The following is a 12,483-nucleotide window of genomic DNA, read 5'->3' as shown; positions in this document are numbered from 1 at the left end:
CTTTTTCCTGCCAGGGTCATGACGGATGCGCATACATAAGACACAGATCCTTCGTCTGTGGGACCCCACCTATGCCATGGAGCTGGTTATTTTTATGTTATTTTATGCTTTGTAACTTGTGGGGCTTCCTTTTCCTGAATGTAACATTCTAGAGGTTTCTGGCTCCTTCTCTTCAACACTGGACTGGGCTGGAGTTTATTCTACAGAAAAACAGAACTGCAGAGGAGGAGAGGTATTTTACGTAAAATTTTAGCATCAACATAAAGCGTTTATGTGGATGTTGACATTCTTAGTAAATATCCTCCTTGTTTTTTCATGTTGTTTTGCTTTTAAAATTTGACTTACTTTTAAGCTCTTTAAGTTTCTGCATCATCTGGATGAACTGTGACATTCTTTTTTATGTGTAGTTGGGGTGTTAGCAAGGAGAACCACCTGCATACATATCGTGCACACAGCAGCCCCGTGGTACCCACCAGCACAGTCCAGCCCTGTGCTCTGAAATCCCTTCCTTCCACAGTCCATCCATTCTCCAACAGGGAGCTTGTATTCCTGTACAAATCCAGCCGTTGAGCCAAACCTGGCAGCAATTTGAAAAGAAATATATAAAATGTTTTCAATGTGACAATGCCCCAAACAGCAGCAGAATCCCCTTTTCTTCTCATCCCTAGTGAGAATTCTTGTCCCCGATTTCCGTTTTTTGGCAAAAGACCCCCCTCCATGTCAGAGCCAGATGGGAAGACTTTGGATCTGTGGCACTTGGGAACGGAGTTCCTGGTTGTCCAGATCTGGATGTTGTCTGGGAGTGGGGGGGGTGGTCTCATTTGTGAGCCACGGGAAAGGCACGTGGTACCTTACTTGTGTTTGTAAAACCAAAGTGGAACTTGGCATTATTCCCGCATGACCCACCTAACACATTGACCTTCTGTTAGGGCCTCATGCCAACCACTGGACAGCATTCAGGTGGCATTTTCTCTTGTCACCCCTCTATCCCCTGGAGAAATCTGCCCTGTAGGTCAGGGAGGGGTGGGGTCACCCCGCTTAGCGCCCTGAGGGCCCAGCCCTGGGGGAGCAGCTGGTTCTATAGGTTCCCCATGGCAACCTCCACCCTGCCCTCAGACTGACAGCACAGCATGTTCAAACAGTGACAGTCACGGTCAGTACGAACAATCACAGTAGTATGGGCCTATATTGTGTAACTATTATACAAATATTCTGTCTGATCATGATTATACCTTGGTGCTGGCTCTATGAACCAGAGACTTGCTTTAACAGTGATAACAATAACAGCAGTGTTTGTGTAGCAGGCAGGAATTTGAGTGTAAAAGCATGTGAGAATTTGTTGGGGCAGGTACAGTGTTAGGTCACGGCACAAGTAACTGTTGCTGCCTTATCCACTGACACAGCATTCCTTTGGCTGGAGGCAAGAGAGAGATCTGCTAAAAGAGATTAAAGAATATTGAAAATCCCAGGGAATAGGGTCTCTGCTTCTTTAACAAGAGAATCTGCGTTGCTAGTGTCTTGTATCACCTTGTCATGCAAGACTAGGTTCTCCAAGTAAAAAACTGTGGCCTCCAGGGAGCCTTATGGTCAGAGTGGGAGCAGTACTTTTATCTTACCAGACGGGGGTTCCAGGGACCTTAGAAGTGGGGATGTTTCCCTCTTGGGTAGGACTCAGCGGGTCACTTAGAACTGCTCTAATGGACGCTGCGGCCCTGTTCTGCCCACTTTGCCGCGGCTTCTTGTATAAATAGCCAGGCATGGCAGGGGACTCACAGTTTCATCTGCTTTAGGGGCTATCAAGTGTTAGAGTGTTGGTTAGAAAGCAGGAGGGATGGACTCATGACGGTAGAAGTTGGATATGGCCAACCAGCCATGTCAGAAAAAAACGGACACATTTAACGTTGAACTGGTTTCTATTGTGTTTGGGGAAATGATGGATCAACAATAAAGCTTGCCTCTATTTTTAGACACAGAACCTGCCCCTGGCATTATTCTGAAATCAGGAAGTATGGGTATATTTTGTGACCCCCCCCCAAAAAATTAATTGTTTCATCCATGGAGTTGTTTCTCCTGAGGACGATGAGTCTTTACAAATGTAAGGAACAGTTCAGGGAGGGAACTCTGGCTGAGGTTAAAGCATGCAATTCGCTCATCACCAGATCTCTTCATTTGTCAATTTTTCTAAGAGATGCTGAAGTGTCCATATTAAATTAGGAGTTTTGGACTTTAAGACTTCTTCCTGTCCCCTTCTGAGGGAAGACTCCTCTGATGGGCAGGTGACTTAAGGCTTAGTTCCATGAGTCTCTCCTCCTGGCAAATCCCTAGCTCCAGGGCAGACCTGCGTATCATATTTGGCAGGAAGTCATCCGGTCTCCAATGCCCCAGCCACACCAGAGCTGGTCACACGTGCCCAGGTGGCACCAGCCCACACCATCCCCTGCAGTGCCCTCACAGGCTGCGCTCTACCGTGCGCCCTGGGACCTCCCCATGTTGGCCCTGCCTGGGGCTCCTCCTTCAGTCTGATAAGGCTCCCCCCAAACTACCTGCTCACACGCAGTGACAGGGCACAGCCCATGTGCCCCTCAGCCTTGCCAGCTCCTTTACCCAGCCCCTCCTTTTTACCCTTGAAGACTCAACACAGGCCCTTACTGTTCTTCCTGGCCCTGCGAGCTTGTCGCATGTCCCCTCCTCTGCTCCCACAGCCCCTGCTCCGACTCTGTGGCTGGATTTTGCACACAGTAATAAGCATGTGTGTAGCTCCTGCTCACTGGCCCACAAGCTCTCAGAGGGTAGTTAAGGCACAGGCTTGACTGGGATAACAAGGAGCAGAGCTCCAGGTGATTAATAGGCACTCTTTAAATGTGTTTTGGATTAAGTGTTGTCAGTTTGAGGTGATATTAGAGCCAGACCCAGTCTTAAATGATAACTACATCACCAATCTTTTAGTTTTCAAAGGTACATAAACATGCAACAGAGTCATATAGCTATGATTTTTCACTCCAATTCTTCTTGTTTCTTGGATTTCCAACATTAGTGGATAATTCTGCCATAACCTGATTGCCCAGTCGCTAAAATCCTTCACCCTTCCTCCTCTTCTTCAGCATTCCTGCTATCACCTGCTCCTCCTCCTCCTTCTCCTCTTCTTCTCCTCCTCCACTTTCCTTCTCCTTCCTCCTCCTTCCTCTCCATCTCTCCAACAATGGCCTCTGCTGCTTTACTTTGAAACACTCCCTCATGCATCTCTTTCTAATTGTAACAAAAAATATTCCAAGGGCGTTCTGATTGTCTTTTGAGGGATCTCTTACTCTATTATGTCTACAGCTTTCACCTTTCCTGACACGCTTACTTGATTTTGCTTCCCAGACCAGGAATCTCACCGTGGATGGACGCTTTGGCACGTGGTCTCCGTGGACGCCCTGCACACACACAGATGGCAGTGCCGTGGGATCCTGCCTCTGTCGCACCCGCTCCTGTGACAGCCCGGCCCCACAGTGTGGCGGCTGGCAGTGTGAGGGTCCCAGCATGGAGATCGCCAACTGCTCCAGGTGTGACCCTCGGAACCCCCGGGTGTACTGCCATGTGTTAGACTCAGATTCCCCAGGGGGTTGGGAAATCATTCATGACACAGACCGAATTTCATTTGGGATAGAAAGGTGGCAAAATGACAAGGACATTTACTGCTTAAAAATTACATGATTTAGAGAATGAAATTTTAAACTATAAATTAGATTATAGATCTAAACCTATTCATGTGTTCATCATTAGATTAGGAAAAATATTTCTAATTTGCACAATATGATTGGTTTGTTTGAGGAAAACATCCATGTTAGTTATGAATCTTTTTCTGGAATATGTGCATTAATAGACCTTTACTTGGTAGAACATAATACATTAGTTAGGAGATAGGAGAAGCCAAGTCTCTGATCAAAAAATCTCTGCTCTGTGGTATATCTGAAGTCAGAACACCCCAACTCAGCTAACATCAGGCACTGGGTAACCAGGGGAACAGCTTAAATAATATAACATTGAGTGGATTTCCTCTTTCCTATTGTGTTGTTCTTTGTTTGATTTTTTGTTTCAACTCTACTCAATATGCTCGTCCTTTCCCTACACCTGTAGTAGGTGACCACAGAGATATATTTTAAGCAAGCATCAGAAAGCTTCAGAAATCAGTCTCCAAGCTTCCTTCCTCACTTGTTCATTCATTTAGGGTATTTTTAAGAAGTATTATCTTCTTTTCATGGGCCTATTTAAAATGCAAAAAATCCTCAGGACAGTGAAATTCAGATTGGGCGATCAAATTGTATGAGACCCCAGGGCGTGAAAGCACTCAGCCCTCACTAGGAGGATGAGGGGGGCCAGAAGAGGAAGGTGCAGGTGCAAAGGGCAAACTTTGCCCTCCGGTCACACACTACACACCACAGAGTTGAAAGGAGCAAATCATAGCTACAGACATTAGGTTATTTTGCACAACAGAGGTCATGGGCATACCAACAGTGTTTTATGCATGCATACTTTCTATAAAACTATGTATTTCCATCGATGCAGAAACTTTATAAAAACTATCAAATTGCTGTTGTTGGAAAGTTACAATAAATAGCTAATGCTCTTTTCTCATATTGTTTAATGAAAAAAAGGCCTATCAAGTGCATTGCTGTGACTTGTTTAGTTGGAAAATCATTCTCTAAGCAGAGCCACAATACTACAAGTGGTTATTTTAAGATCAGAAAATAAATAAGTGAACAGTTTTAGTGATGCTTTAAATGCATAAGGTGATTGCTTTGTACTGACAATCATAAAAGTGGTCCACGTGCTGATATATGCTTATTGTATGCTGCTTCTTTGGCTACTATGTCTGCAGCTAAGCAGCATTTACAAGTATGTAAAGCCACGTCCATATAATGAGTACATACATATACAATTGCATTCATTTATCACCTCATTTATTATATTTCTATTACTTATACATACTTTTATTTATTTTCTGCCTTGTATACATGTTTCATATATTGTAAATAGAATATATCATAAATTTTTATGTTTGTTAAATGGTTTAAGAAATTAAGAATTTCCAAACAATTTTGGAAGTACTCTTTTCTGCATTATCTAAAATTTTTTTTTCATATATAAAGAAACTTTAAAAGTAAAAATGTTATTTTATTTGTGCTGACATTGCTATTCAAGTTTTGGATGTAATTCAGTGAGTAGATAGCAGGGTATAAAATGCTAGCTAATTACCTTTATGAGAAACATGGAAGGATCTGTCTTATTTTATGGTAATTTTAGTTAAATTATCATTAAGCAGCCTTATTATAATATACGTAAAGCTATTACTATATATTTTATTTATATCACCAAGTTTCAGTAAATAGTAGGGAAATATGAGATATACTAAGACTTTTTCCAGAAGACTTTTTGTTTGAACTTATTTTAAAAATTATATCATCAACTTATTGTTTACACTTGGACCTTTAATGGCATAGTTGTGGACCTACATGTTTTTAAAGGAATGAATAAAATAAAACTTAGAAGTAATGTTATTTTATTTTTTTCCAAAGGAAGTGAAAAATAGATCTCTACTAGGTAGACAGATATCCAAAGAAATACATGTTTTTGCAGATGTAGGAAAAAATTCTACATGCAGTAGAACATCTATGTGGAGTTTGGAATCTGAATTTAATAAATATCTTAATACACAAAATCTTTAAAAATCCCTATAACTTATTTTTTAATAACAGGATCAAACTGCTAAGGGAGACATTTAAATTATAAACAATCTGAGTATAGGCACTTTAATGAAAAAAATACAATACTAAAAAAAATTCTTCTGGCAATCAATAACGGTTTATTTTATAAACCCACTTTTTAAAAAATGGTTCATTTTATTTTTATTTTTTATATTTTTATGTATTTACATTATTCTATATGTACAATAACATAAATGCTATATTTATATACAATTTGCACTCCTTATACTCTTCATATCTTTGTCAATTTGCAATAAAATAGCCAAGAATCTGGATTCAAATTCCCTTCCTTCATTTTTAATAAAGTTTGTTTTAAAGCTTCCAACAGTATACTAACACCATGGCACTCTTTACCAATCTGATTGCTATCAGGAGAGTTACTTATTTTAATAGATTATAAAACAAAGCATTATACACAGTTTTAGGTGGTCGTTTTTTCAAAGGTGTATTTTTCATAGTTTATAAAGAATATAATACAGGTGAAAAAATTATACACTAGTCTAGAGGTTTAGGGATTCATTTCTAAATGCTTTTCAGTGAAAAACATTCATTAGTTTAATATTTTCATAATTCAGATTTCTTAATAGTTTCTAATACAGCCCACATAAAATTACAGTGCACTTAAAACTTTATTTCCAAATTTCCTATCTTGACTATAAATCAGATGCCTGTGGCCGGGGGACTGACAGTAATTGGGACTCACAGGGCACGGTCCCTCTGTCCCACCGCCGCCCCCTCTTCCCAGCAGCCCCACAGGTAGGGTCCTTTGGAACACGGGCATTTGGCGTGGATGCAGGCAGGAGCCGGGGTGACCCAGTGATCATGTTGCTTCCTCTCCCCCAGGAACGGAGGCTGGACCCCCTGGACGTCATGGTCTCCCTGCAGCACCACCTGTGGGATCGGCTTCCAGGTGCGGCAGCGCTCCTGCAGCAACCCCACCCCCCGGCACGGGGGCCGCGTGTGCGTGGGGCAGAACCGAGAGGAAAGGTAGGCGCCGGCTCTGCACCCAGCATCGCCCCTCTCGCTTACTCCCATGCTGGTGAGGTCTGTTTCCCAGCGGTTGTAGTTGGACCTAGCTTAGCTTATCTGTGGCATCTTTCTGTGGAGCTGAATCGCCCTCTTCCTTTTCTGACATCCTTTGGTCAAAAGGACCAAAGCCTCCCGTTGACAGCATTGCTGGGCTGCCCTGGTGCCTGCACAGTTGGGTCGACTCAGCTGAGCAATTCCCAAGGCATCCGAGGCCCAGGGACCGCATGCACCTCTGTGCTGGGCTCCTGGAGAACGATTGTTCTTAGGAGAATTCAGCTAGACCAGTTTCAAAAGCTGCAGTTCCAAAGAAGACCTATTAAGGTTCCATGTCCAAAAGCTATGGGGCTCCCAGGGTAAAGTTTTTGTCTGAACTCAATTAAGCAGCTGGAGTGCAGGTGAGAACATATTCAGGATTTTAGCTGTATTTGTAACTACTCACTCGTCTATTAATAAATCCCCTCAATGAAGCTGTCCTGCAACCCAAGGTGGGAATTCTTTTCCATATCTGTTTTAGGCTTTTAGCACATCATGGCAACATTTCAGTTTAGTCTTGGATTTAACAATATATTTCTTTGCATAAAATTCAAATTTGATTTCAGCCTCAAAATCTGCAGTTGTGATTGTTGAATCTTTCTTGCCTATTTTGTGTATATTCCAGTTTATCACTATTGGGAAAGACTTCAAGTAGGTGAATTTCACGGCGATTTTAAGATTATTACTCTGCTATCATGACTTAAACATATTGAAAGGCTTTCAATGCCTTTTAATTAAAATGTAGTCGGCTTTTATTTGGTGACATGAGTTCAGTGGAGCCTCTTATGAAAATACCATAGGTAGGTATTTGCTGCGTGATTAGTATTTATATAAACAAAACCAACAGACTTACTATAAGGTAGTTCTCTGCTAGGTATTTGTTTTGACCTAAAATCATTCCTAAGAGAATCATTCCTTTCTTTCTTCACTGTATTTTCTCACTTACCAATTAATATTTTATTACTTTAGACTCAGGGAGAAATGAAGATGATTTTTACAAAGCAGGGTTTGTCATTTTTTAAGTAGTCCTCTGGGACGGTCTTGTGCAGGCCTGTCATTTTCTGTCTAACACCAGATAGTACATGGGAAAGCCTATTATAGAAGAATTGTCTCCTTGCTATTTCCAAGCCTTGTATGATTTAAAAGTGGTTGAAGGTTTTTAAATGCTATAAATTGTCACATAGTACAGGTTGAGCATCCTTAATCTGAAATCCAAAACGCTCTAAAATCAGAAACTTTTGGGCACTGAAATGATGCCAGAAGTGGAAAATTTCACACCTGATCTCACGTGACAGGTTGTGGTCAAAATGCAGTTAAAACTTTGTTCCATGTAGAAAATTATTAAAAATATTGTATAAAATTACCTTTAGGCTATCTGTATAAGGTGTATGTGAAACATAAATGAATTTTGTTTTTAGACTAGGGTCCCATCCCCAATATATCTCATTATGTATATGCAAATATTCAAAAATCTGAAAAAATATAAAATCCAAAACATTTCTGGTCCTGAGCATTTTGGATAAGAGATACTCAACCTGGACAACCCATTCAGGCAAAATCCCTTCCATGTGTGCAAAGGCTTCCCTAGAAAGGAGGAACTGCCGCAAGCCTAACATGTGTTACTATGTTTCCTAGGCTGAGCACACACAATATGGCTAACACATGGATATTTTCTGTATCCACATGATTTTTCATAAAGCTACATTTTCAGAAAAAGATCGGGGAAAAAAAGATGGCCAGTGTATTTGGGGGGTTACATTTAAAATGTTCCTTTTTGTCTAGAAAAAATGTTCATTTGTAGATTAGCATTTGGAGGAAAATTTGAATTTAAGTAATAAAAAGACGGATGGCAAGAACAGGGACTTTGTAATAATTTTATGAAATTTAAACCTTCTTATTGAATAGCCTTTCTGGGGGCTACCAAGACGTTAATGAAAACTGGATAAACCAAGTACCTGATGTTTCTTCCTTGGCCATCACAAGCAAAAGGTTCTTATATTTCTCTGCCATGTTATGTGGAGGGTCTCTCCACCTAAGAAATATAAAAGAAAAACCATCTTGATTCCAACAATGGAGATATTGGAAAACTAAGCTCAAGATTAAAGTAGACCATGGTCTCCATGGGAGAACACAACAGACCAAGGGCTGAGCATAGAGAAGCATTAATAAAATTACATCGTGCTACTTCAACACCATCACCCCTAAAGATATTCTGAGTGGCCACAAGTAAATGAATAAATTCTCCCAAAAGATTCCCCAAGTTAATGTCAGGATTATCTGGGACAAAATCTCCAACGTGTGGAATAATTCAGTCAGAATTTTGTTGCGACAAAAATCTCAGAAGTATTCACATTATTTTTTTCTGAAAAAAATCTCACTTATTTTTTACATGTATTTTAGAACATATAGACACTTTTTTTCTTGTTCTGAAATTTCCTTGAAAAGGTTTTCTTGAGCATCAGGAACTGAGTATAAGTACAGATTCCCAAAAAGGCTACCAACAAGGAAGAAGAAATGGACCTCTGTAAATATCAAAATGCAAAGGTTATTTATCTGTATTCGTTTCCTACTGCCGTGTAGCAATAGATCCACAGCAGGAGAAACAACACGTGTGTCGTCTCTCAGTCTCGATGTGTCAGGAGTTCCGACATGGCTTACCTGGGTCCTCTGCTCAGGGCCTCACCAGGTTTCAGACAAGGCATGAGTCAGAGCTGTGATGTGAGTCTCATGTGAGGCTCCCCTGGGGAAGGACCCACTTCCAACACCACGTGGCTGTTATGGTTGCTGTCAGTTTAGTTCACTGCGGGCTGGCAAAATGAGGAGCTCAGTTTCTTACTTAGCTGCTATCCAGAGACGACCCTCAGTTTCTTGCCAAATGTGCCTTCCCAGCATGGTCACTTGCTTCCTCAAACCCAGCCAGGAAGTCTCCTCTCAAGATGGGCATTGTGATCTTACGTAACACAATCACGGGAGTGACATCCGATCACCTTACCATATTCTGTCCATTGGAAGTGAGACACAGGATCTGGCCACACTTCAGAGGAGGGGGTGACCCAGGGTGTGAAGTTAGGAGGCAGGATCCCTGGGGTCGTCTAGAGTCTGTGTGCCACATTTGATTCTCTAACCCTAACCCTAACCCATCCCTCCTTCCTCCTCCCATGTGCAAAACGCATTTCACCCACTCCCAAGGTCCCCAAAAGTCTTATTCCATTTAATCATCTCCCCAAAGTCCAGAACCTTATCATGTAAATCAGGCCCAGGTGTGGATGAGGCTCCCTGGGGTGTAGTTCCCATCTTTCAATTTCTAGAACAAAAGAGACGAGTTATCTGCCAGCAACACACTCAGCATACAGTGGTGGGACAGGCCAAGGATGACAGCGATAGACATTTCTGTTCAAAACGCAGGGGGCTGAAAATTACAAAAGAATCACTGCTCCGTAGCAGTTCTTCAGTCTGGATGGGCAAGTGTTGGGAGTTGCATGCTTAAGTTTCAGGGTCTGGGCGTGATGCTCCATGGTTCTTGGCTCTGCCTCCTGGGTTCTTAGTTCTGCTTCCTGAATCCTCCTTCCTTTCTCTTGAAGGTGGCGTGTGCGTGCAGCTGGCTGGGTTAATCAGCCCCCTTCCTTCCAGTAGGACGTGGGGTTGCCGGCAGCCTTGCATTGTGCTTTCTCTGTCCCTTTCCCTCCCAGCTGGTGGTATTTTTGTGGAAATAACTTTCTGAAAAACTTTCTGGGTCTTCAGTGGATTTCCCTGGGGTCTGCTCCACTAAACAGAAGCCTCACTCATAGTCCTTTTTCTTTTTCTTTTTTTTTTTCTTTTTCTTTTTTTTTTTTTTTTGCTGAAAATAACAGCTAAATTTATTGTGCATTGTTTTTTTTTTTCAATTTAATTTTACAGAATCAAAGAGTCTAACAGTATATCTTGTTAGATACAGTATGTCCTCATAATGTATACATTATTTCTTGTACAATGATATGAAATAATATGGGAAATATTCATGATAAATTATTAAGTGAACAGTGCAAGTTAAAAACAATAGTTTCATATTTTTTCCCCACCCCCCCTTTCCCGAGTCAGCACCTTCAAGTGTTACCACTCCCCAAATGGTGCGCAATGCACTCATTGTGTAGGCATACCCCCATCCCCTCCCCCACCCCCCACCTCAGTCTGATGTCCAATTGGTGTCGTTCCCAGATTTGTATTTAGGTGATGATCAGGGAAACCAATTTTCTGGTGAGTACCATAGTCCTTTTTCAATTGCCCTTCTCTCCCTTGGGGTCCTGCTGAGATGGCCGAGGGACACCCTCAAGCTCGCTAGAGGCCTCTGGAGTGACTAAGGGGATCTGTGCGGCACACACTTGCTCTCGAAAGGGGCCGTTCTATGACTAAACGCTTCTCTGATTCTTTTATCTTTCTGAGGTTGTAAGGGAAAGTTGTACAGTCACACCCTCAGCTTTCTACTGTGTGTCCACCTTCCCCGACAGTGCTTGGCAGCAGTTTCTACATGCAGTTATGAAAGACCATTATTTTCATAGAGACTAGGTTTGTGGAAAAATGGATAATTTATGGAGAAACAATGCTGGGTCATTAATTGGCTTTTAAATGCAAAATGGAAATGAGCAGCCATGGGCAAAGTTAAAATCTTAATTTTTAATGCATCATGAAATGCATCTGTGACTTTCAATGCTTTGAGAAGCTAGGAATTCAAGAGAGCCAAGAAAATTTCCAAAACATTTAGCTCATTATTTGTTCTAAGTCAGCAGCATGTTGAGGTCTAGAGAAAGGAGGAACCAGCTTCCGGCCCATTGTGTAGATATGTTATCCATGAATTAATAAAAATCTTAAGCAAGCAGAGACACCAAGGGAACGGACTTCCCAGCACCACTGTTGTTTGGGGAGGGGGACACTTTCCCACAATTACAGAGGATCCAGACCTAAGGGCTCTCAAGGGCTTTTCCTCTGAGCAGTCTCTTCCAGGGTGAATTCCTTAGGGAAACCCCAGACACGCAGAGACAGAGCTAGCCCAGCAGTTTCTATTCCCTCTGACTTTTCTTGTTAGAGATGCTGCAATTTCAGAGGGTGACACCCTAACAGATCCTGGTGTGGCTTGTTTCATGGACTACTGTAGAAGAATTAAGAGGAAAGAAAAATAAATAAATAAGGAAGGCAAGTTATCGATAACCTTAAAGTGCAGCCAGTAGATAATTTATTCCCAGTGGCTGAAAATTCCGAGCCACATGCCCAGGTTGGAGTAGATTTTTTAACTATAATAACATGCTGAGCATTTTCAGAGGTGGCCTGTTGTAGACAAATGTGAGAAAGTATTTGTGAACCATGATTTCTTTTGCCATGGGAAAATGGTAGCTCAGTTGCTGTGCTTTTTATTGAAAGTCAAAGGTTTTATAAGCACTTTCAGTAAGGTTTTCCATTGCCCTCCTTACCTTTTTTTGTTTATTTTTGGGTTTGAAAGCTGAAATTAGGGTCAAGTTGTCTAGGAAGTTCATACTGTTTAAATGTCAGTGAATCAGCTTGGTAACAGGAGATGGCCTTCTCCTTCTCGTTCTACTCACAGTGAGTTACACATAGATATTTTTAATTAAATGCTGAGAGTTCTGCTATTCTGAGTTTTCTTGACTTCTTCAAAATGTGTTCTCAAAACAAAATGTCAATTTCC

At 41.5% G+C, this 12,483-nt stretch overlaps 1 protein-coding gene across 1 annotated transcript in view; it reads left to right on the top strand.

Moving 5' to 3' along the window:
• Positions 1 to 12,483, top strand: part of SEMA5A (semaphorin 5A) — a 320,883-nt gene that overhangs the window by 247,702 nt on the left and 60,698 nt on the right. The window contains exons 13-14 of the mRNA XM_069492176.1: positions 3,364 to 3,545; positions 6,591 to 6,734. Of these exons, the coding sequence (XP_069348277.1) occupies positions 3,364 to 3,545; positions 6,591 to 6,734 (326 nt within the window). The remainder of the gene's footprint in view (positions 1 to 3,363; positions 3,546 to 6,590; positions 6,735 to 12,483) is intronic.

This window comes from Eulemur rufifrons, chromosome 17 (assembly GCF_041146395.1).
Source record: "Eulemur rufifrons isolate Redbay chromosome 17, OSU_ERuf_1, whole genome shotgun sequence".
NCBI lineage: Eukaryota > Metazoa > Chordata > Mammalia > Primates > Lemuridae > Eulemur > Eulemur rufifrons.
This window is presented reverse-complemented; position numbering and strand designations above follow the sequence as displayed.